The sequence below is a fragment of the Saccoglossus kowalevskii genome, chromosome 13, assembly GCF_978046115.1.
Source record: "Saccoglossus kowalevskii chromosome 13, keSacKowa6.1, whole genome shotgun sequence".
Lineage (NCBI taxonomy): Eukaryota > Metazoa > Hemichordata > Enteropneusta > Harrimaniidae > Saccoglossus > Saccoglossus kowalevskii.
The window spans coordinates 30102994-30129316 of NC_140653.1; the positions used below are offsets into that span (position 1 = coordinate 30102994).

General features: G+C 36.9%; 2 protein-coding genes across 3 annotated transcripts; one reads left to right on the forward strand and one right to left on the reverse strand.

Annotated features, from left to right (window-relative positions):
- The first annotated feature begins 367 nt into the window (after positions 1-367).
- On the forward strand, positions 368-15304 carry LOC100367555 (aldehyde dehydrogenase, mitochondrial-like). Of its 2 annotated transcripts, XM_078008996.2 has the most exons (14): positions 368-551; positions 1789-1893; positions 2412-2552; positions 3386-3512; positions 3907-4097; positions 4410-4523; positions 4664-4769; positions 9401-9585; positions 9983-10147; positions 12720-12877; positions 13442-13516; positions 13641-13680; positions 14378-14436; positions 15231-15304. In XM_078008996.2, exons 1-13 carry the CDS (start codon positions 507-509, stop codon positions 14408-14410), a joined length of 1485 nt encoding a protein of 494 aa, XP_077865122.1. In that variant the 5' UTR covers positions 368-506; the 3' UTR covers positions 14411-14436; positions 15231-15304. The 2 variants fall into 2 exon arrangements, with proteins under 2 accessions (XP_077865122.1, XP_002730825.1); XM_002730779.4 differs by lacking the exon at positions 15231-15304 and having other exon boundaries at positions 14378-14720.
- A 2300-nt stretch (positions 15305-17604) lies between these two features.
- On the reverse strand, positions 17605-19072 carry LOC144351279 (uncharacterized). Its single transcript, XM_078008990.2, has 2 exons — positions 18573-19072; positions 17605-17948 (listed from the first exon to the last, which is right to left on the reverse strand). The coding sequence occupies exons 1-2, from the start codon at positions 19020-19022 to the stop codon at positions 17739-17741; spliced, it is 660 nt and encodes a 219-aa protein (XP_077865116.1). The 5' UTR covers positions 19023-19072; the 3' UTR covers positions 17605-17738.
- Positions 19073-26323: the final 7251 nt, after the last annotated feature.

Consider the following 26323-nt stretch of genomic DNA (forward strand, 5'->3'; position numbering starts at 1 on the left):
AGAAATAAACAATATTTAGAAGTATGATATTTAATTTTACCCTTGGGTACATGAATATACTTGCCGAGTGAAATGAAATTTGAACAACAGTAATAGAATTTCTAGGCAGTCACTTATTTTGACTAAAACTAATTTGCATATCACCAATGCAATAATGTTTTTGGTATATTACGTTGCGTGTGACATATATTCATGGTCAATATACAAATAACATGGTATTGGCCACAGTCAGCTGGCGCACACGTGATAATAAAATAAATACGGTATTTACTACTAGTATATGGGGGCCGCCATCTTGAATGACGCAAAAAACTAAATAAATTTAGTTTTTTTGCGTCATTCAAGATGGCGGCCCCCATATACTAGTAGTAAATATCGTATTTATTTTATTATCACGTGTGCGCCAGCTGACTGTGTACACGTGACTATGGGAAAGTTCACTGACAGGGCTGGTTCAACCACACGTTAGCTGATGAAAGACTGTTTAACAGTGTTCGCTTCTTGCTATGGCTAAGCAAATAATACCCACCCCACAAGTGAAATATACACAGGTAAGTCAGTACAAAGGTAGGGGTAATTAAATAAATATCATTGTTAAATGGCGCGTGTACTAATACTTTCAATCTACTCAGGTTGGTTGCTGAAGTCGATGCATGGACGTTCATGCTCAAAGCAATAGAAATAATAACAGTTTGGTAATGTCATGCAAAGATATGTCATTAAATTAAATCACCCGCGCTCCGAAACGCCCAAAATAACTAATACTCGGCTTATTTTTGGCCGACCAGCCTGCACTATACCACAGTTCCTCTGTCGGATTATGACTACGGGGTATACTAATCACAAGGGGGAAACAAAACATGAAATGACCTCGATCCCTCTCCAATTAGCTCTGTTTCTCCCGAGGCGGGCATCATATGGTGAGGATATGGCCGAATAAACTGGTTGGTTGGCGTAGATTTTTACGTTTTTTGAATTCTATACGTAGCTGGATATCGGTGCAGATTATATTAGGATGTGTGTCATTAGAATCTCGTAAGGTGAAAACAAAAATATGCACAGAATAAAATCAAAAAATGAACAATAATTAAAAAAACACATGTAAGTTGATCATAAAATATTGAGGGGTGATCTCCTGAGAAAGTTATTTTTTCTATCACTAATACCTTGTTCACACGTGTGCAGCAGAGCCCACTAACTTGGTAAACAATAAAGACTGAACTACTAATAAGCCAGTGTTGGTATGTCTCAACGCCAGCTGAACTACTGTAAAAGGATTAATTATTCACAGGGTTTTAATTTTGCTTATTTTGCTGACTGGAAAATGTGCTAAAACCCAGTGAATATGTCAAATCATAGACCTTAGAACTAAGGTCTATGGTCAAATTTACCATACATAGAACACATTATCTAAATGATAAAACCGTGAATTTAAAACCCACTAAATATGCCTGAAATGGTAAATCAGCGAAATTCAAACCCAGTGAAAATTAGTCATTTTACAGTATAAAGCTGGCCTCCAAACCAGCTTTTTGGCACATGTGTGAACACGGATAGATTAGTTATATTTTTCATGATGATATTTATTTTCTGCAGGAGAATTTATTTTTTATAAAAATATTTGGTTTCTGTTATTCCCTGTCAAATATTTTTCAGACCAGTTTTGAGTGAGAGAAAACAGAGAAATTGCTTTGACCTGACACAGATCATTACAATTGTGTACAATGTATGCAACCAGATAAATATAGACAGGATGATCTTGTTTTTTTAAATTTTATTTAATTTTAGATTTTTGTCAACAATGAATTTGTGAATTCCGTGAGTGGTAAAACATTCCCCACCATAAACCCAACCACTGGTGAGAAAATATGTGATGTCCAGGAAGCTGACAAGGTAAGAATAATTAACAAACTAAGGGGACAGTTAAGTATAAATTATACAGCTCGCATTCAGAATACAAATTTAAGCTACCTTTTAATTCTTTCAACATTTTACCACTAATATTAGTTACCAGCGGTAGTATCTAAAAATAAATTCCAATGAGACCCATGTTTCAGATGATATTTGTTATCAAAGTTACCTTTTCTCCAAATCTATATTCAATCACCTTACAATTTCATATGAAACACATGAAAACAATTCCCAAATCACCAAAAATTTAGAAAATAGTGTTTTAGATTGCATTTGCATACAATATGTTTAATTAATGATATGTTTTAACAAATTTAAATATACTTTTTAATCCACTGATTATTATACTGTGAATACACAGTATGTAATAAATGGCATAAACAGAAGTCTCAAATATTGGATAACATTTCTGGAATGAAAGACTGTCTATACAGGTATATAATACTGTAGTTACATAATTATGAATATAAAGTCACCACTAATTTGTTTTTGTATTTCAGGCTGATGTGAACCTTGCAGTGAAAGCTGCCAGAGAGGCTTTTAAGCTTGGGTCGCCATGGCGATGCATGGATGCATCAGCTAGAGGTAGACTTCTTTATAAATTAGCAGATTTGGTTGAAAGAGACAAAGATTATTTTGCGGTTTGTTAAATTATTTTTTAATGTACAAGAATTTCAATATATTTACCCAAGACAGGACAAACTTTGCTGCTACATATACTACAAAACATACAACTGAGATTTTAAATTCACAGATTTGACAGTTAAACAATAAATACATAATTATTCATATTGTAAATTTGGTTATATGTTCATGTTGATTTTATTTAATTTAATTTAGCAGATTTCATATCTTTATGCTATACTGTTATCAATTGGAAAATTATGCTTTATAAAAAAAAGAATACCAGTGTGTCGCCGGTATCTCCAGATTGTACCCAGACAGGTGAAATATGAAAATGGATTCCCTTTCAAACAATTTTGTGAAAAATGTATACATCTTGTATATGAGCTGTTTTCCTATCAGTAATAATGACTTTTTTTTGGTTTGAACAATGCTTTTGAGGATTATATTCAAAATTTTAATCATGAATGCTGGAATTTTATAGACATACTTTTCTGACGCTTGGCTTAAATAAGTGACTCTTTCTTACAGACAATAGACATACCGTTATGTTTATAGCTTTCAGATAGAACATTTTTATTCAGTTGTATGTTCAATAATTGTACACATCAAGTAGCCTCTATGTCGCCTCATATAGTCCTTTCACCTGCCACCCACTGAGTATAACCTAAATATCGAATATGCTTTTCGTGGCACTGATTGATTTGCTTATAAAAATGACAGGAAAAACAATATACCGGTAATGACATTCAATGTGTTGTGTGGCACAAAAAACAAAAGAATAAAATGTGAATAAATGACAATACAAATTTAATTACATGTAGTTGTACATTGTATATGATTTTTGTAGGCTCTTGAAACATTAGACAATGGTATTCCGTACAATGATGGCATGGGAACCATTGAGGAAGTCATTCAAGTACTTCGATATTATGGTGGATGGGCAGATAAAATCCATGGCAAGACAATACCTATCGGTATATAAACATTTCCCTGTCAATATCAAATAATATTTTACACATGTTAATTTACAGTTAAAGGGCAGTGGTCATCACACTGCACATGTGTGTCATTTTTGTTGATAAACATTGATTTTCCCACAATCCAATGCACTCTTCTAATGAAAATCACAAGGATGAGGTTTGACATGGGTGTAACTATAATTACCGCCGATGACTCCTTCGACACCTTCCAAACCTCTAAAACTATCTCGTAATTAAAGCTTAGTAAAGTCTCAGTTTGTATTCGCAACAGCCAAAGTCGCCATCTGTGTTTATATGAGACCCATATATCTTCCGCATGTGTGGTGCGACAACCACTGCCCTTTAATGTGAAAAAATAATCACAATTTTCAAAACTTTTTTTTTTAAGATGGCAGTTTCTTTTGCTATACCAGACATGAGCCAATTGGAGTGTGTGGACAAATTATTCCATGGAACTTTCCGATGGAGATGGTGTCTTGGAAGTTAGGGCCTGCGTTGGCTGCAGGCAACACTGTTGTACTAAAGCCAGCAGAACAAACACCACTGACAGCTTTATATACGGCTGCACTTGTGAAAGAGGTACATTATTTGGTCATTGGGAAAAGAAAAATAGAATTCCTAATATCACACGTAGGGCTACCTATCAAAATGCCAACTGTATCATAGACACAGCTTTACAAAATTTGTTGTTGAAAACATGCATGCTTATAAAAAACTGTTTTTGTGTAGTTACTGTAATCATTTGCATAGTTATAGCTATATACATTACTCGTTCTCATTCCATGTGATACAATGTATCAATGATAATACCGTGATATAAAACATTTCATCATATTAGTAATAATTATATTTTGACACATGTTGCATTGTTATCTCTTTTTTAATATAAAGGCAGGGTTTCCCCCCGGAGTTGTCAATGTAGTACCGGGATATGGTCCAACAGCAGGTGCCGCTATCTCTGAACATATGGATGTGGATAAAGTAGCATTTACTGGATCTGTTGATGTAAGTTAAAATCATGTTGTCACTGCATGATTCCTTTGACACCTACTAGTAGTTTTTATATTATTTTAAAATACAATATAAAATATGGTTTGATATAAACATCAGTCTAAGAATTTATTATTATTTATAATTTTCAATAGGTTGGAAAAATCATAAAAACAGCTGCAGCAACAAGCAACTTGAAACGTGTTACATTAGAGCTCGGAGGAAAGAGCCCCAATATTGTATTTGCAGACACAACAGACTGTGAGTATATTATGTTGTCATGACAACTAACCTGAAGTTATATGTTGATATATTAAAATGTTCAGCCTGTACAATGTTCAGTTACTTAATTTAGGGGTTACTCAGTTTCATATTAGATAGGCATATGGTTTTGACAGGTGTTCAGTTTTTATAGATGTTTAGTTTAAACAAATATTAAGTTACTCAGTTTTTACTCAGATTAGACATGTATTCAGTTTAAACAGATGCTAGGGTAAGTTTAGGCAGGTATTTAGTGTAGACATTAGTGTTCACATTAGACAGACATTCAGTTACTCAAGTCTTCTGATTAGCCATTGTTCAGTTTAGACTGGGGTTCAGTTAGATTTGGAGCTATTCTGGGTCAAGATTATACGGATGTTTAGTTTACACAAGAATTGTGTTTTACCCAGATTAGATATGTTCAGATTAGACAATTATTCAGTTTTGACAGGTGATGTTTCACATTAAACAGGTATTCACATTAAAAACAGTGTATAACACTGGGTAGAGTTGACTTTTCAGAACTCAGAACTCAGAATCTGGAGTGCGCCCTCAAACGAAGAAATTAAGGTTTATGAATTAGCTCTTGTTTTTTATGGGAAAAGAAAACATTCTGAACTATCAACTTAAATATAATATTTTTTTAGACCAAACTACAGCACCTAATTAGCTAATTTGCATATAAATCATTTACATCTTGTAGTTCAATGTTAGATTTCAATGATATTTGATTGAGATGTGCGAGTTTATTCACAGACCTGATAATTTTTTGGATCAATTATTTTTAAAATAATTTGCTATTAATTCCACGGATTTTTATCATGTTCATGGCTGTTTTTTCTGTATACCTGAAGTTATTTCAATCAAATATTAATGACGTCCTTTTGCTTCGATCAATCTGCTTCAATAGAATAGTGTTAGAATGGTGACAGAATTTTAAAAAAAAATTGAGAATTTTTTGCAGTCTTGGCTAATCTGCAGGGCCCTCTATCATCGTTATGCTGCCCTCGTACCGATTTTTTGACAGTCTTGGCTAATTTGCAGCACCCTCTATCATCGTTATGGTGCCTTCATAACAATTTTTTTACATTTCTAAGATTTTTTGCAGTCTTGGCTAATCTGCAGCGCCCTCTATCATCGTTATGGTGCCTTCATAACGATTTTTTTACATTTATAAGATTTTTTGCAGTCTTGACTAATCTGCAGCGCCCTCTATCATCGTTATGGTGCCTTCATAACGTTTTTTTTACATTTATAAGATTTTTTGCAGTCTTGACTAATCTGCAGCGCCCTCTATCATCGTTATGGTGCCGATTTTTTTTTTACATTTCTGACATTATGACATTGTCATCTCAAATGTTCGAGGAATCTATTGTTACCAGTCTACATGTTACCAAGTCTACGTGTGTGGATGATATTCACTCACATTCGATCAGGTTCAGATAATAAAGGCAGTGTAATGTACGTCTAAACAATACACTATTTAATCGTACAGTGTTACAACAAAGGAACTACAATGTAACAAGGATGCAACTGAAAAATACACGATAGAAAGCCCCTTTTATAGGGTTCAGTAGGATTCACACCTATGGATTAAAATAGGAGGGAGACACAGTGATAGGTTTTCAATATTGATACATCGGCTTAAAATCGACCTTGCAACTGATTCCTATTGCGTTCGTGCTGTCTATTATGACAGAACCCGACACCCTGCCTGTGGCTTTCGTTGCGTATGGAAGTTATTTACACGAGTGATGTGGTGTATCCTGCGGCCTTACTTTCACGAGCGAAGCGGAGAACGCGTGTCACTGTTTGTTTGAAATTAAAATAATCAGGCGTCTAATCTGAGTCACTGTCCGAATAAATAACTTGTGGACGTTTAGTTGGGACGACGACAGAACCGGAACTTGAACTGGACGACTATGATACACAGTTTATGTTGAAGTTAAAAGTTCCACCACAGAATTGTGCATTGGTAAACATGCCGTGCAACTGCTGTACTCCACTGACGAGATGACTTTCGTCGACAACGGTTGTCGCTGAGCTGCACGCTACAACTTCGTGTGTGATATTGCTTCTTGGGTCGTGGATTGACTGAGTCTTGGTTACCAGTTAAAATGTTGCTCATTTGGCGTTGGTAATCTTTATTTGGAACTGCCGCAACGTCGCCAGCAGAAACCTCCTGGTATCTCGATGTTGATGATTGCGGCTCCATAGTAATCGCTGATTTTACAGCGGGTGGATCTTCTGAGAGCCCTTCAAGGTTTATAAAACTCAGTTTCCAGGTGGTCAACATACATTAAGTTCCCCCAATCGTAGTATTCCATGAGATGTACACCTAACATGCCGAAAACGTAACGTTGCTGAACAATTTGAACTGGACAAAAATAGCAGACAAAAATGTGTTTACAAAATAAAAATAGTTCGGTAGCCAATGGAAATACCATGTTCATTTGCATATCGACCGTGAAAATACTGAAAACATTATTGCATGGGTGATATGCAAATTAGTTTTTGTCAAAATAAGTGACTGCCAAGGAGTTACCATTACTGTTGTTCAAATTTCATTTCACTCGGCAAGTATATTCATGTACCCCAAGAGAAAAATATCGTAGTTCTTAAATATTGTTTATTTCTTCTATGTTTTGAAAAACGGTACTCCTGAAGAGACTACTTTGTTTGCTCTCAGACTCATTTGCATACAAGGTGTGGAAATACCGATTTTGATTTCAGGGACGAATCAAAATAAACTGCCGTACATATGTAATAATGATTATTATTAAATGGCTTATGTAACTCGAATCTGTGTTAATTTATAATAGAGATACATGTATTAAAGTCTTGACATGTAATAACTTCTACTGGCTATATCTTAGCTAATACTGCTTGTAATTGAACAAAATAAAGACGAATAGATAAAGCAAAACATGATCTAATAATACAACTAAATTTCGAGCATGAAAGAATAAATCTGAATAAACAACAACAAATAGAATCAATGAGGAAAAACACAAGTGGATAAGCATCCACGACAACATGTTACCAGTCTACATGTTACCAAGTCTAGATGTTACCAAGTCTAGATGTTACCAAGTCTACATGTTACCAAGTCTACATGTTACCAAGTCTAGATGTTACCAAGTCTAGATGTTACCAAGTCTACATGTAACCAAGTCTACATGTAACCAAGTCTACATGTTACCAAGTCTAGATGTTTCCAGTCTACATGTTACCAAGTCTAGATGTTACCAGTCTAGATGTTACCAAGTCTAGATGTTACCAAGTCTAGATGTTACCAAGTCTACATGTTACCAGTCTACATGTTACCAAGTCTACATGTTACCAGTCTACATGTTACCAAGTCTAGATGTTACCAAGTCTACATGTTACCAAGTCTACATGTTACCAGTCTACATGTTACCAGTCTAGATGTTACCAAGTCTAGATGTTACCAAGTCTAGATGTTACCAAGTCTAGATGTTACCAAGTCTAGATGTTACCAAGTCTAGATGTTACCAAGTCTACATGTTACCAGTCTACATGTTACCAAGTCTACATGTTACCAAGTCTACATGTTACCAAATCTACACGTTACCAAGTCTACACGTTACCAAGTCTACACGTTACCAAGTCTACATGTTACCAAGTCTACACGTTACCAAGTCTACACGTTACCAAGTCTACATGTTACCAGTCTACATGTTACCAAGTCTACATGTTACAAGTCTACATGTTACCAAGTCAATAATGCAAATGATTTATCTTAATAAAATGAAACCTCAGTTGAGCTCTTCAGATTTTTGTATGTGATGGCATTTTTGAAGTAAAATTCATGTTGATATTTGCCATCTTTCGAAATTCGTTGACATTTTGTTTGTACTTCTTAGGATTTGACAAATTAAAAAAACTGTGCCGCAACTGCATTTTCTGATTGGCTCATACTAACATTGTATGGACATGTGTGTCAGTTCAAAATGAATATCAATTGTGAGAATGTCAATAGCAATAATTGACCACAGTATATGGGATAACATATACATTAGTGGTATAAAGTACCCCCAAATCTTTACAAAGTTCAAAAAGGGTGGGTCATGCATGCATAATTAATTATGGCAGATGATGTTTGTAAAATATTGCACAACCTAGCCTGACAAGTTGGCGTAGGTGGCGCCCTGGACTGCTGCGATCCCATCGCAGCAGTCCAGGGCGCCACCTACGCCAACTTGTCAGGCTATGCACAACCCTGTTATCAGAATACTGCTTTTTTTAGGAGGGGGGGGGGGGTAACTTGTGATTATGTAATCTGGTTTTTATTTCATTACAAATTGTGGTTAAGCTGTAATATATTAACTGTATTTAAGACAGACTAGTGTGCTTTGTTGGATGTTTCCCCGGATACCTTTAACTTTTTGCTGTGATCACAATACTTAATTAAATATCGAAACAACAAGAGCAACAAAATATAATAAAAAAAACTAATTTATTCATTAACCCTAATTTCTTCGCCTGAGGGCGCACTCCAGGTTCTGAGTTCTGAAAAGTCAACTCGACCTTTAAACATGTAATTACTTCAGACAGCTATTCAGTTTAGATAGGTGTTAATGTATTGTATCTTCCAATGTATATTTTAGTGGATGAAGCGGTGCTGGTAAGCCATGAAGCACTTTTCTATAATATGGGACAGTGCTGTTGTGCTGGTTCTCGTACGTTTGTCCAAGAAGAGATCTATGATGAGTTTGTGAAGAAAAGCACAGAAAGGGCCCAGAATCGGACGGTTGGTAACCCACTAGATACTAACATAGAGTCAGGTCCCCAGGTAAATCAGCACTGTCAGTTTTTATACTTTATACCTTTATTTTCTACTACTTATCATATCACTCTGAGTATGTTAATGGAAATTAACAGCCACTTTTTGGGCAAAGTTCTGGTAAAATCCATCGTGCGAAGTTCTTTTACTTTGGCTCCAAAAGTGGCCATTACTTCCCATTAAAGTACAAGGTGGCGTGTTTTTAAACTTTCTGGTTACTTGTAAATATGGATTATTTATAACAGTAAATGTGTGCAAAAGATTTTAAATGAAAACTACACTATTGAATCAGACCTTGGAACAATCTGGTTGAGGCAAATATGTAATTGCTAATGTGTTATAAATTGTGAGTCAAAATTATATAATAAAAAATTCTATTATAAAAAATATATATTTCTGTTATCAGATTAATGAGGAGCAATTTGACAAGGTATTGGATCTCATTGAGAGTGGAAAGAAGGAAGGAGCTAAGTTACAATGTGGAGGCAGTCGCCATGGTGATAAAGGACTCTTCATTCAACCAACTGTGTTCTCTGATGTTGAAGATAATATGAGAATTGCCAAGGAGGAGGTTAGAATTGTCACAGAGATATGGTTCTAGAAAAAGACGTGCTATTTTCAGTTTTTGTTCAGATTTTGTACATGCATTGTACATGTTAGGATACATATCCTTGACAATTCGTTTTGTGTTCCGATCAAAGATGGCCAACTGGAGGTCGTCTTGCTTTTGGCCATACTACTACCGGGTATATCCCAAGACCTTTGGACCATTTTCATTAATATTCAAGTTGGCACGTACATCATACATGTTGGAATACACTTCCATGTTAGTCTGTTTCATAATCAGACCAAAGATGGCAGACTGGTAGCCATTTGGGTTTTTGTATTATTCATCATATTTTTGTCACATGTATCATAATACACATCGTTTTTTATTTGTGGGCATATCTTCCAAAGGTCAAAGGTTGTATTAAATGTTCATATTCAAAAATTCAAAATAAAAAAAATTAAGAAATGTAAAAACAATATGCATATATCATTTAGGATAACCTAAATGTGGTTGCAAATGAATATTATGACTATGGATGTGACTAAACTTTAACTGACACTCTGAGTTGGATATTCTTAAACATACATTGTATGTGATTCACTTGGTACAAGTTTATATTTGACATATATATGTTTTGTTCTCATTAAATTGTAAAGTACCTTAATTGCCTGTCATAAACCTTGTATGAATGAGTGCCAGTATCTTAATTGCCTGTCATAAACCTTGTATGAATGAGTGCCAGTACCTTAATTGCCTGTCATAAACCTTGTATGAATGAGTGCCAGTACCTTAATTGTCTGTCATAAACCTTGTATGAATGAGTGCCAGTACCTTAATTGCCTGTCATAAACCTTGTATGAATGAGTGCCAGTACCTTAATTGTCTGTCATAAACCTTGTATGAATGAGTGCCAGTACCTTAATTGTCTGTCATAAACCTTGTATGAATGAGTGCCAGTACCTTAATTGTCTGTCATAAACCTTGTATGAATGAGTGCCAGTATCTTAATTGCCTGTCATAAACCTTGTATGAAAGAGTGCCAGTATCTTAATTGCCTGTCATAAACCTTGTATGAAAGAGTGCCAGTATCTTAATTGCCTGTCATAAACCTTGTATGAATGAGTGCCAGTATCTTAATTGCCTGTCATAAACCTTGTATGAATGAGTGCCAGTACCTTAATTGTCTGTCATAAACCTTGTATGAATGAGTGCCAGTACCTTAATTGCCTGTCATAAACCTTGTATGAAAGAGTGCCAGTACCTTAATTGTCTGTCATAAACCTTGTATGAATGAGTGCCAGTACCTTAATTGCCTGTCATAAACCTTGTATGAATGAGTGCCAGTACCTTAATTGTCTGTCATAAACCTTGTATGAATGAGTGCCAGTACCTTAATTGCCTGTCATAAACCTTGTATGAAAGAGTGCCCAGTACCTTAATTGTCTGTCATAAACCTTGTATGAATGAGTGCCAGTATCTTAATTACCTGTCATAAACCTTGTATGAATGAGTGCCAGTACCTTAATTGTCTGTCATAAACCTTGTATGAAAGAGTGCCAGTACCTTAATTATCTGTCATAAACCTTGTATGAATGAGTGCCAGTACCTTAATTGCCTGTCATAAACCTTGTATGAATGAGTGCCAGTACCTTAATTGCCTGTCATAAACCTTGTATGAATGAGTGCCAGTACCTTAATTGTCTGTCATAAACCTTGTATGAATGAGTGCCAGTACCTTAATTGTCTGTCATAAACCTTGTAGGAAAGAGTGCCAGTACCTTAATTGCCTGTCATAAACCTTGTATGAAAGAGTGCCAGTACCTTAATTGCCTGTCATAAACCTTGTATGAATGAGTGCCAGTACCTTAATTATCTGTCATAAACCTTGTATGAATGAGTGCCAGTACCTTAATTGTCTGTCATAAACCTTGTATGAATGAGTGCCAGTACCTTAATTGTCTGTCATAAACCTTGTATGAATGAGTGCCAGTACCTTAATTGTCTGTCATAAACCTTGTATGAAAGAGTGCCAGTATCTTAATTGTCTGTCATAAACCTTGTATGAAAGAGTGCCAGTACCTTAATTGTCTGTCATAAACCTTGTATGAAAGCAGTACCTTAATTGCCTGTCATAAACCTTGTATGAATGAGTGCCAGTACCTTAATTGCCTGTCATAAACCTTGTATGAAAGAGTGCCAGTACCTTAATTGCCTGTCATAAACCTTGTATGAAAGAGTGCCAGTACCTTAATTGTCTGTCATAAACCTTGTATGAATGAGTGCCAGTACCTTAATTGTCTGTCATAAACCTTGTATGAAAGAGTGCCAGTACCTTAATTGCCTGTCATAAACCTTGTATGAATGAGTGCCACATACACCACAACAGGGACTGTGTCATTAATAATGACTTGTCTAAAAAAAAATGCAGGTACATATGGTGAAAAAAATCATATGTAGGTATGAAATGCGTATTTATATTATTAAAGAATTCTGACAACTTTTTTATTTTTGATGAAATCATTCTCTGTCATCAAATTCATGAACTGTAGTATAAATCCAAGATAATCATATTAATGCTGTGTTTGTTTAACAGATTTTTGGACCTGTTCAAGCAATTTTCAAATTCAAGACAATTGAGGAAGTATTAGAGAGAGCCAACAATACTTCATTTGGACTTGCTGCATCTGTGTTTTCTAGAGATATAGATAAAGCCTTGACTATTGCCAATTCATTGCAGGCTGGCACTGTGTGGTAAGTTTGAATTATTGAACTCTGCATTCTTCAATCACTTATTAGTGATACAAGGTCAGAATCATTTATTGACTAATAAGTTATATGTTTATTTATCACTGATTTGTGTTAATTTACATATTCATTTATTTAGTTATTTATTAATTTTGTTAGTTAATCTTCATATTAATATACTTATTTTTGGCCCTCCACTTCATACATTATAATTTACATCCAGTGTATATTGGAAATCAGACTAGACTAGCAGTGAGCTATTTTCTGATTTCCTTTTTATCCAATATATATATTTTTTTCTTACCATTTGTTTTTCTCCGTATTTGTTTTTGTGTGTGGCTTACTTTAGGTATTATTTTTCAGTGTTTCTTATTGGTATTATTGGGTAAATAATTATTATTATATCACAATAATTTTATAGCATGGTGACCATTAAATGAAACCTTTCATAGGTTGTCACATAACATTATCCATTCAAGTAATTGCAGTGAAATGAATGTATAAGCAAGCGTAAATGAAGTTTTGTTATGAATTTTCATTTTCGTTTTTAACTTTTATCCCAAACCATAGGGTGAACACCTATAATGCTGGGGGAGCTAATGCACCTTTTGGAGGCTACAAAATGTCTGGAAATGGACGAGAGCTGTAAGTTATTGGTTAATTCATTTAAATAATTCATTTATATAATATATTGACAAGCTGTTTATAGTCAATCATTGTTTAATATTACATCTAAGATTATCTGCTCTTGTCTGTCATTATGTTTCAGGGGCGAGTATGCTTTACAAGAATATACTGAAATCAAAACTGTAAGTATCAAGAATTATTTTCTTTCAAAGCCAGACCTTTTATGTCTGAACATTTGTGGAAAATATTTATTTTGTTATTTTTTGTGTCTCCGCCTGTCCTGGGCTGCCTTTAATGATAGCTTTGTATTTCTTTAGCAAATGTCAGACTTCTTTAGAACTTCAGGATAGCGATATAAACAAAATTAAAATTATTGAGATCCAGGTAGAAAATTGTACTCTGTAACCTACACTGTATAATATGATGAAGATATTACAAAGATACCGCAAAGTATGCACAAAGACAATACAATGTATTTACCATGATCATCGTTTAGCGACCATGTACTGCCTGAGCATATACTTTGTGGAATACTTGTAATAACCTTATTATTTTCAATCTTTCTAATCTAACCGCATTGTATGTGAAGCAATGAGAAATGAGCAAGTAAAAATTATTGCTGTCATCGTAACTTCATTTTTAAACATGTCTACCATCTTTTGAATTCACTTTTCATAATAAGCTGGAATGCGGATACCCCATGTTGTATTGCATCTTTACGATCTGCTGTAACTAATGTATATACAATGACAGGTTCATAATAATAATCAATATGCTTTCCAGATGTTTAATTTTAATTTAGCAACTTTGTCCCCCCCCCCCCAATTGAGTATTTTTTTTTTCATCATTGAATTTTAATTTTGTAATATTTCTTTGTAGGTAACTGTCAAGCTGTCTCAGAAAAACTCATAGGATTGTCTATATGAAGTGTGACAATGGTAGAGAATGATTTATATAATGGATAATATTTTTGTAATTAATTACAGAACCAGTTAGCCAGGACTTACTCATCACCCAGAAAAGTTAAACTATGTGTGATTGCGATTTTGAGAAAATACAAACAATATAGTTTGCAATTCAGGATTCTGAAAACAAAAACAAACATGTCAAATGCAAGTCATTTGTTTTTCTTTTCTTGTTACTGTAATGTGGATTACACTAATTGTTGACATTCACTTGCACATATTGTTATTTTAATACAGAAGGAGTTTGATTATCTCAAGTAGATTTTTCATCACATTTTTACCATTAATCACCTCGCTAAAATCCACTAACTGTGCGTTATCACAGATTAATTCATTGTTCAATGTCAATTATTACATTATAAGTAATATTACGAATACAGAATACTATGACATTTATGTCTTGCGTATTTTGTGTGGAATGACTAATCATAAGGCCACTGTTTCAAACTTGTGTTTGACCGAGTGAAATCAGACATGAAAACAGAACAAACAAAAGTCATAGCATGTAGTGAAGTCAACACATCTTGTGGGATTTAACAAATGCGAAAATACTTCTTAACTATTTCCACGCTCAACAATGTGCTTATACATTTTGATTAGGGACAATTAGAATTTTAAGCTCACACGTTCTTTCCGCACATTTCACGCATTACGCGAGATCTCGCAGTGAACGGAAAATCACCTAACACGTGATAAAACACCATGAACTTTTCCTTCACATCAAAGCAGATGTACATTATCAAAATTAGTGTGCGTTCCCATTGCAGACACGGATATCAGAGGAAAGTGAGTGATATCATATAATATAAAGACATTTGATGTATCACCTGTATGTCGGAAATGTCAAGTTGTGTTCAGCAAAATAACAAAAGACTACCCTATCCAACACCAGCAACCATTGCACTGAGTTCTCTGTGCGTCATGTGTGGGCTAATGGCGACCATGGTACTGGCATAATACATATCAGAGTACAAACACTTGATTATTTTTGTTTTTATATTTTAATGAAATCTAACTATGCTTATAAAATGATATAAATTTGTCATGAGTCTTTCTTTCTATTATTTAGACTGTATAATGGAGTCAGATATTCACTCATAAGGATAAACAATCATGACTTGCTTTAGAATGGGATATGTTTTACCGGTACCTTTGGCCCACATCTCTAATATACTGATTGTTAATTAAACAGTTATTTTATTGAACCATTATGACATACTGATCATCACAAATCATGGGCAAGGTGATCAATAATGCTTAAGTTAGTTGGTAGGTGCTGCTGCCTTGTGCTAAAATTACATATATTGAAATAAGGACCCACTTTTCCACTTTTGCGTGGTTCGATGTCTGTCATTAGTCGTGAAATAAGATCCCTGGCTTTATGACGTACCTGTAACCCACGTCCAGTCCTTTCCTCGCCCAACCATTTATCTTGCTATGTAACAACTATCACTTATGTTTGCTGTAGAAGCCTTTGTGTGAACTTCAGTTCGTACTGTCGCCAAGGTATAGACAGGTCGAACATTTAAATGAAGGATGGTGCGAAAACGGGGACTTATGTTTTGACCTCCGTGTGTGTGCGTGCGTGTGTGCGTGCGTCCGGACCTGTATCTTAGAAATGCCTGGACCAATCACAATCAAACTTCACACATACATCATACATGATATTATACATACATGTATGCATGTCAACTTGTTTCACGATCTGATTCAAGATGGCCGAATGGCGGCCATTTTTGTGCTAAAAATCATCAAAATCAAGCATTTCTCGGCTGTTTACAGATGGATTTTGTTCAAACTTGGTATATACATTAGACATTATGGGACCTTGATGCAAATAATATTGTTTTTCAGATAAGATTCAAAATGGACGACTGGCGGCCATTTTGTATTAATGAATATGGTTCTCGTGCCACATCTCTGACTTGCTTTCACTGATTATGTTCAGATTTTAAATATTCATTATACATCATGTCATAGATAGACAAATGTATTGGTTTGACGATCCTCTTCAAAATGGCCAAATGGTGGCCGTTTTTGTGCTAAACAATCATCAAATATCGAGCATTTCTGGCATTTATGGATGGAGTTCGTTCAAACTTGATACATATATTAGACATTACAGGTTCCTGATGCACATCATTTATTTTTCAGATCGGATTCAAAATGGCTGTCTGACGGCCATTTTGTTTTAATGAATGGGCTTCTAGAGCCATATCTCTTAAATGCTTTGACTTATTATATTTAAATTTTATATATTCGTTATACATCATGTTGTATATATACATGTATTCAAAATGGCTGTCTTTGAATGCTGTTCCAGAGCAATATCTCTCAATATGGACAAGTACTTGTTTGGCAATCAGATACAAATGTCAATCATTTTAATGTTAAAAAATCATATTCCTGACATGGTTATATTCCAGCTATATTACTATAAACAAAACTATACATCTTAAATTTGATAACTAACTGGGACTGTGCCATGCATGGCTTGTTAAAATTATATCGTGCACAAAAGAAACAATCTTTGCAAGAATCAATAGCAGGAAATAAAACTGCACGCTCAATATTATATTTTGAACAGTTTTTCTGCCAACGCAAATAGTTTCTGATGATTCATCCCTTAGTTTAAAAATAAACTCAACTGCTTATGTGAAGTGATTGTTTTGCTGTGTATAATATACATCATTCTGTAAAAGTATTAGTTTTTTATTGAAAGTAAACAAATATTATTTAAAAAAAAGCTGTATAGTGTAAAAAGCACAGTTTATTTAAATGTTCTTCAACCCTGTTTTTCTTCAGTAAAAGTAAATTTTGTACGCGAAGCACATGTAGAGTCTACAGTGTTCAGTTTTATTCAGTATCACGTGACTATAGCCTCTGCCAATCCTGTAGATGAATGAACGTCGTTATGATATGTTGTACACTTGTGTGTCAAGACTCTGACAGTCACTGACTGCTTCGCGTTCTTGTGCGTTTGTAGAGACATCATGCATTTTGGCACGATAGAGTATGTAAAGTTGTGTTTACTCGTGCCATGTTGCTTCAAGTTGTTGCAAGCGATGAACAATTTGCAGTTGGGGAGTAGTACACCGAGGTAACGGCGAAGGTGGCATTTAATTTATTAGTATATCGCTTCAAATAAAAAGTTTTCAAACTTGTACTCGTGGACCAGTCGTTATTTATTCTCTGATGATGGCATCTTCAGTTCAAGTTTCTCGGTGACTGTATCGCCTACAGATGACATCTTCAGTTGTTTACTAGGAGCTGTATTACTGAAAGTTCCAGAACAGTTGAGTATGACATGCGCAGCTATGTACTTGTATGTCGGATGTAGTAAACTTGTTGGTGTCCAAGTCAATAACGTATCCTCGTACGTAACGTGGTACGGCTACACACTGGCTAGTACCGCTCACGCCAGTACATGACGTAGTCAGACATGTCTCTTCAAAAATCAGCTGCTTGTACTGCAAATCTGAAAGCTGAACAAATTGATCAGTAAATTAGTTACAAAAACACTAGATTTGTCCACACATTTTGATATTCTGTGATATCCTAGTTCAACGATTCAAATGCTTGATTTTAGGCGCGTGTCACCCACGTCTCTACGTGTCTCAAGCGTCTGAAATTGACATGTACAAGTAAACCATGGCTTCAAATATTTAATGCTTCTCGATCAATCAGAATCTAAATGCTCTATTTCAAGATCACACACACAGAATGTCCTGTTCACATTAGTTTAAATCTCTTGAGTATGGTCATAACTAGGATTAATTAAAATCTCCGATTTCATAATTTGTCGTAGAATTTTGTTATATGTTCTTGTTCTCGAAAATCGACCTAATAATTATGTATAGACCACAGGACATATATTAATATGCAAAATAATGTGTATCTTTGTTTTAATTCTGACATAAATCAATCAGCAGGCACTCCAGGTAGATTTTTTTCAGAGATTATAGATGTAATGTATTTGAACAGCGATTTTGTCACATTTACGCAAAAGGTGTGGCATCAGTTTATTTTCTTCACAGTACTCATTTGAATCTTCAATAATATATTTACTTAGCAGTTATATTATTCGTCGTAGTTATCAAAATATTTACCTGTACTACCTGCACTAGACGATTATCTGCAGTCATAGCAAGACCAATTTCATTCCATCCAGATGTTACCTCGCAGACTCGTGTACCGTAGTTTGTATTTCCCCGATTGCCATCTCCTTGCGCCGAGAATATCGTTTCGCCTGCCATAGGATAACTTTTACTGCTCGTAGGCGTGAAAAATGATCCATACTGTTGTAAAATACTTCTCTGTTGATCAGTGGTGAGGTCAATAATTCCGTCATTGCGATGTTCTTCTATCAACTGAGTGACCGGTCTACCTCGAAATTGTTCAACAGATTCCAGTTGATCCTGTGTCAATTGCAGATCAATATCTTCGATGGGTTGTAATATTTCATATTCACGGTGTACTGTGTCGATGCCGATTCTATCATTTCTGAGTACATAACATTTAACCACGACGCACATTAGAAGCAGCAAGTATTGCTTCATCTTGGCGAATAGCTCCAGTCTGTGGAAAGTGCTGGAATTCAAACCACGCAATGATACTTAAACGTTTACTTGTCTAAGGTCACTTCCTACAAATATCATATTACCATGATCTTTCGGCTGATCTTTACACACAAGAGTTTTCTGACCTTTCAGGAAACGCGGTAGACAGAAATTGTCGTCACGTGTAGTTATTTCCAGTTTCTTCAAATAAGGTATTGATCATTAGAAACCTTGGAGTGCATATAAAAACAATCCCACACAAATTTGATAGAAACTGCAGGAAATATTTATTTGAAAAGTAATTCTACCCTCTTACTCAGATTTTTTAGTGGTCAACCCCCTAAGTACAGAAATTTAAATGCCGAAAACGTCACTGTGTACTCTTCCGTCCTGTGATTCAGGCTCAGACTACATTGCGTCAATATACCATATTGATTTAATCTACGTTGTCTTTATTTTATTAGGGTTTCGAGCCCTATGGGTCGAAACCCTATTGTAATTGCTTTGCTTATTATTATTTTTCCGCCGTTTTTTGTAACCACTGTAATTTGAAAAATAATGCTGCGATTGATTTGCTATTTTGCATGCTGATAAAGGGCCATGAGTTGTGGTTCATACCCCAAAACCAGCCATGTAGGTCACATGACCTGGCCGCCATCTTGGGTAGAACACAAACCGGAAGTGCTCAATTGCACCACTTTCTGAGGATCTAGGAACTTCCGGTTTTTTTGTGTGGCATCATTAGCTCATGTCTAGCAAATATCAGCAATAAAATCTTTAGCGGTCATGTGACCTTGGCCGCCCTATTGGATTTTCCGAAAATTGACAAAAAACTTTTAAAATCTTCTTCTCAAAAATGGCTCATTCATGTGATTATACATTTGCTTTACAGCACCTATGGCCATAGCTCTACAAAGTGACTGAAGCAGATTTTTGAAAAATGGCTTCTTTTGGCAGCCATCTTGGATTTAATAAAAAGTGAAAGTACGTTATAACTCATGAACAATTTGCCAGATTTAAACCAAAGTTGGCATACCACATCCCTTCAATAAGATGATTATGTGTTCATGAAAATATTTCCCATGATTCAAGTGGTTTTGGCGGCCATGTTGAATTTATCACAAAAATGCCAAAAAACTCAAAAAATTATCTTCTTAAAAACTGCTTGCTTGTTTGAAAAACAATTCGGCATATAGTATCTCTGTTGATAGCTTCACAAAGTGACTGAAGCAGATTTTTGAAAAATGGCTTCCTTTGGCAGCCATCTTGGATTTAGTGAAAAGTGAAAGTACGCTATAACTCATGAACAATTTGCCAGATTTAAACCAAAGTTGGCATACCACATCCCTTCAATAAGATGATTATGTGTTCATAAAAATATTTCCCATGATTCAAGTGGTTTTGGCGGCCATATTGAATTTATCATAAAATTGCAAAAAACCTCAAAAAATTATCTTCTTAAAAACTGCTTGTTTGTTTGACAATCAATTTAGCATATAGTATCTCTGTTGATAGCTCTACAAAGTTACTGTAGCAGATTTTCGAAAAATGGCTTCTTTTGGCAGCCATCTTGGATTTAGTAAAAAGTGAAAGTACACTATAACTTATGAACGATTTGCCAGATTTAAACAAAACTTGGCATACAACATCCGCTCAATGAGATGATTATGTGTTCATGGAAATATTTCCCATGATTCAAGTGGTTTTGGCGGCCATGTTGAATTTATCACAAAAATTCAAAAAACCTCAAAAAAATATCTTGTTAAAAACTGCTTGCTTGTTTGAAAAGCAATTTAGCATATAGTATCTCTGTTGATAGATCTACAAAGTTACTGAAGTAGACTTTTAAAAATGGCTTCCTTTGGCAGCCATCTTAGATTTAGTAAAAGAGAAAAAGTTCTATAACTCATGAACTATTTGTCCTTGCATTAAGTTTATCATATTCCTGTGAAATCAAATCCATATGTTGTGTAGTTTGTCTGCTATCTTGCATTCTAGACATGAAACATTCGTCAAATAATCACATCGAGCAAGTGCAATTTGTCATGAGCCACGCAGGCTCGAAACCCGTCATCGCTGCTATGCAGCTATATTTTTTATTTATTATTTCATTCTACTAAACAACGCTTGTAAATTATGCAAATTTGTTTACGTGGTCCTAATTTTTTTGGCAGCATGCAGATGTATGTGGTTCGATTATCGGGGTGATATGCATCTGTACAACGACAATGTATATATAGTAAAATAATGTGATGCGTGTATCATAGTCACTAATTTATTGGGGCGCATATTGACATCGAATTATGTCGACTATGGCGCACTTTGGCAGTAAAAGCTTTGAAACATGCCAACATACTGATTAATTCAAACGCGTTCACTAGTTTGACTAGCAAAGTCGTACCATTGCGAGTACTATATATGTAATCTTTTGCAATTAGTAATACAACAAGTAATGTTATTATAAACGCTGTATTGAATTCATATCGTCGTGTGGGTTCTAGATGCAATGCACGAGAAAACAAACAAAACAAAAAAACTGAACTAAACGTAATGGCATTTGGTAAATTTGGTTTAGTAAAGAACAATTTCTATTTCTATTGTGACAGTCTTGGTTTCAAAAACTTGAAGCAATTCTTTATAATTGTACAACTACAATTTAACACGTAATCACATTCGTTAAACATTTTGTTGTGTTTTATGCGATTGCTCGCTCTCATAACCTCTATAAAAAGCATCTCCACCATTTTAATTTCTTGTATCCCTAATTCTCATTCTGGTTAGCGTAGTCACGGTATTTGGACTATATTAAGATCGTTCATGTCAAGGTTTAACTCTTGGCACCCAATTATTATGCGCCTTCATGTTATTTTGAACTACACAACTTCCACCAAACACTATGTGCTAAATTGACACACTGTTTTATCTCTGGCTCACAATACAATATTTTGTGTTTATATAAAGACCGTTCTGTTTTGGCTATGCTTTTTAATAACATATCCGGGGTTTATATTTATGAAAGACGGAGATGCAAAGCCACCATCTTCTGAAATTGCTTTATCTTTGTAATATATGCTGTTGTGATGAGTCCAAATAAAGAATATGTTCAGACAACATGCTGTTATCTTTAGATGAAGATGAATGTGCATTGAAAAAACAAAAACAAATGTTGCTTTGTATGTACCAGAATGGTCTAAAATAACTTGATGAGGCAGAGCTTGGGATTTTGCTATGCTGTTTTAAACGTGTTATGTGAGATCCACGTCTCTGACATAGTTAGGCTGATCACATGATTGGTTTTTACTTCAGTTTATTATTGCACGGCAATTGTAGATTTTTAGATAAAAGTCGTAGAGGGAACACAAAACACTGGCAATGTTTTACAAAACAATCCACAAGAACAAAACAAAAACAATAGACAAGTACATCACACTGCATATTCTAATCAGTAAGGGGAATATAAATATGTACTTTATGTCAGGAGTTACGAAAATAGCGTATCCTGCTCCACACGTGGCACCCGCAATACATATTATATGGACAACTTTAATTATACATGTAGACATCATTATTGCTCACGACTGAGGAGAGTATTGTGCAGGCATTTGACCAATGAAACCTTAATTATCTCTTTTTAAATAAAACATTTTGATGTTATCCATATGATATATACAACCAAGTTACCTTACAAAATACCTCATTGTAATAATCAGTAGCTTCCATTTCTGCTCTACAAGTACAGAATCCCTACTGAGAATGTTGTACACTAGAGTTTTACGTTAAGAATTAATTTATGAATTTAGGACAACCACACAATTTACATGTTTACTTCGAATTAGATGCTGTGTGAAACAAACTAGTTCAATTTATATACAGCAATATCATTTGTATATACTTCTCAATACATTACCAAGATTATACACGGTGTCTAAGAATGTTCTCTGCATGTACTGCATAGTTATATATGTACATATCTAAAGCGATGTTATAATCAATGTAGTAATTCAAACACATTCAGCCCTTCATTTGAAAAATGAACATGCCTATGTCATTGAATTATTAATAGGACAAGCACCGATCAAAACCTTTAGGTTTTAACAGTATAAGGCGAGACAGTGTTTTGAATTCTGAACAGTGAATGTGCCTGTGATTTTATTATAATGAGCCTGAGGTTGTAGTGTCTATATTGCTTGGCACAATGCACTTCTGTACATTCCCCTTCGGATTACGAATTTGAAATATTGTTTGAGTGTGATGTTTTTGCAACATTGTAACCCTAGAGATAATGGACAATGCAAATTTTAGGTGAGGGTTCCCCGAACCCGCCTATTCCCATAGTTCATACCCACCATAGACTCCGGTCAGTCAAAATGACTATTTTGAACTGTCCCGGGCATTAATCAGCGATTCTGCCGGTGACGGAGAGATAGAATCTGGGTCAGGGGAAGCCCAATGACCTCAAGACTCTCTTACCCTTTACGTCATGAACCCATGTGACCGAGGCCACATGGCAGCGCCATAGGTCGCCATCAATCACACTGGTTCCTTTCTCTCCACCTCGAGGACTTAGATCAATGCGACGGAAAGAGTGGGGAGGTTGGGGGGACCCGGAGTCTATGGTGGGTATGAACTATGTGAATAGGCGGGTTCGGAGAACCCTCGCCTAAATTCACTACGTTCAATTACCAACCATAGACTCCGGTCAGTCAAGACACTGATAGGTGGCGGGTTCTTCCGAGCAAACAGAAAAAAATGATGAAAGTCTTTTCCCAGTCCGGGATGAAAACAAACTCAACACCCTAGTTAAGACCCAAAAAAGGGTGGTGTCTTACCTTGCCTGTGCTGTCCCCGGAGCAAGGAGCCAAAATGCTGCTACGGTGACAGGATTCGGTGTGCCTGAGAAAGCTAGACCCCAATCAAATTCTGGGGGGTAGTAAGCTTTCGAAGTAAAGACAGAAACAGTTCTGCATGAGGGCATAGGCCGTAAAGCGGGACCTGGGAGCTCCCAGGGGAGTGCTGATGGTAGAGAAATCTGTCCGCAAAAATGCGGGACTGACTTATTGCCTATGCGCAGGGACCGTAGCGGTCCTTCGGGCTGGGTCAGCAAAGCAAGACTGACCCGCTACGACGGGACCCAACCTAGAGAGACAATTATCAATGGGTTCGGTGTCTCTTAGATGGTAGTTGATACAGATGTTCTGCATTCTCCAGAAGCCTGCCCTCCATGTGTGCTCGAGGGGGGCGCCTGACGCAAGCACTAGCGAGTTAGCCATCGCACAGACCTCATGCGCTCGTACTTGGTGTCTCTGCGAGCTCCTTGTCGAGGAATATAAAGTATTAGACCTCTAATACAGTCACAGTGAACCACCTGGTTATGGAAGTTGGGGAGGCCGGCCTATCCTGCCTGCCTGGGCCATAACACAAAGATGTGTGCCTGGCACCCCGTTCCAAATCCTAGTACGGTTTGGTGGCAATCCATGCTCGAACCGGGTAGAGAATCAATTCCTCCTGACCCTCCGGGCAGACAAAAATTGACAGCCGGGGGATGACGATCGGGTGAGGATCGTGTCCTGGGATTTGGTTCTAGGCGAGATTGTCCATAACGGTACACCATCCAAGAAGGACAATGCCCCCAGCTCTGGCCGACGCCTACCTGAGGCGAGGGTCAGTAGGAAGACTATATTCCACATCAAATATTTGAGTGGTGCTGATCGGAGAGGCTCAAAGGGCGGTCTGCTTAGAGCTGACAACACAGCCAACAAGTCCCAGTTGGGCGGTTCCCTTGTATGGGGTCTCAGCGTCTGGAAAGCAGTAAATAGTCTCCTATCAATAGAACAATCGGTTAGTCTTGTTCCCGTACGTTTGAATGGTGGGAGACAAGGCCGACCTGTAGCCAACGATCGCTGCGTAGGACAAACCCACTTCGTCAAACAGGTGGACGAAGGAGCCTGCTACCTGGCCAATAGAAGGATGGTATCGATCAATCTCCCTTCCGCTACACTAACCAATGTATGCTCGCAGCTTAGAAATGTAGACTGTATTGTTGGAATCCCTGTTCGCCCTGGCCAGGATGTTGGCAGCCCGTTCAGATAAAGCTTTCGTATGTGCGGGTCTAATGAGAGCCTCTATGCGTGTAAGTGATACCTGCTGGGCTTGTTGGTAGAGTGCCGTCTGGTTGGGACGGCAGGTCCGGTAAGTCAAGAAGCACTGCTGGTGTTTCGACTATCGTTTCCGACAGAAGTGGAAACTAGGCCCAGCTTGGCCAATTGGGTGTGACCAATGATAATATGCAGGTGTGCACCTGTCGAAGTTTTCTCCGGTGCCCGGTGAACTAGCGGGAAGGGAGGAAAGGCGTACACAACTAAGTGGGTCCGCCGGGTAGCAAAGCGACCCTGGCCCAGGCTCCTGGAGTCAGCAGGAGTGTTACATACGTCGGGAGCTTGGTGTTCCGGGGTGCGGCAAACCGGTCTAACCTTGGACTGTCCACAGCCGAAACAGCCTGGAGGCTACCCACTGGGGTATCAGCCACTCCGTGTTCTGGAGACGGAGTTGCCCTGACTGTTCCTTACCCTTGGAAGGTGGTGTGCGGTTAGCTCCACATTGTATTCCAGGCACCAAAGGAGAATTTGCTCTGCTAGGACTGACAACGATGGGGAATGCGTCCCCCCTCCTTCTTGAAGGAGACCACTGCTGCGTTCAGGACTCTGTGGTCTCGAACTACGGGTAGAAAGCGTGGTAGTGCTAAGTACACTGCTCTCAGTTCGAGACGGTTGATATGGTAGTCCCGAAACTAATGCGGGAGCCATATCCTTGGGCTTGTTCGTCCAATAGATGCGCTCCCCAACCCTGGGGGAGGCATTTGTTACCAGAGTCATACCTGCAACGAGCGGGTCCAAGGGGGCCCCTCTGCCCAAGGTTGGCCAGTGACGACCACCAGGGCAGGGCTTCCTTCACTTGGTCCGAGATCGAAACCCGCCTATCTAGTTCCCATAGGAGAGCTCGGCATTATAACAAGCGTGATACCGGGCAGCTGCGTAGTGCGGCCGAGGGAACGACCCTTCGAACCGAGGTCATCATTCCAATGATCAGCATTAGTTCATGGAGGGACACTGAGATAACCTTGACTAGGCATTCGGCTAGGCTGCTTAGCTAAGCAACACGCTTGAAATAGCTAAGCCAAGCTTACTTCTGTGTCAAAACTCCATGCCTAGGGACACCAACTGCGTGTTGGGTCGAGGTGGGACTTGTCGATTTACTAACGAGCCCAACTGGTGAAGTAAATCCTGTGTCAGCCTGACGCGTTT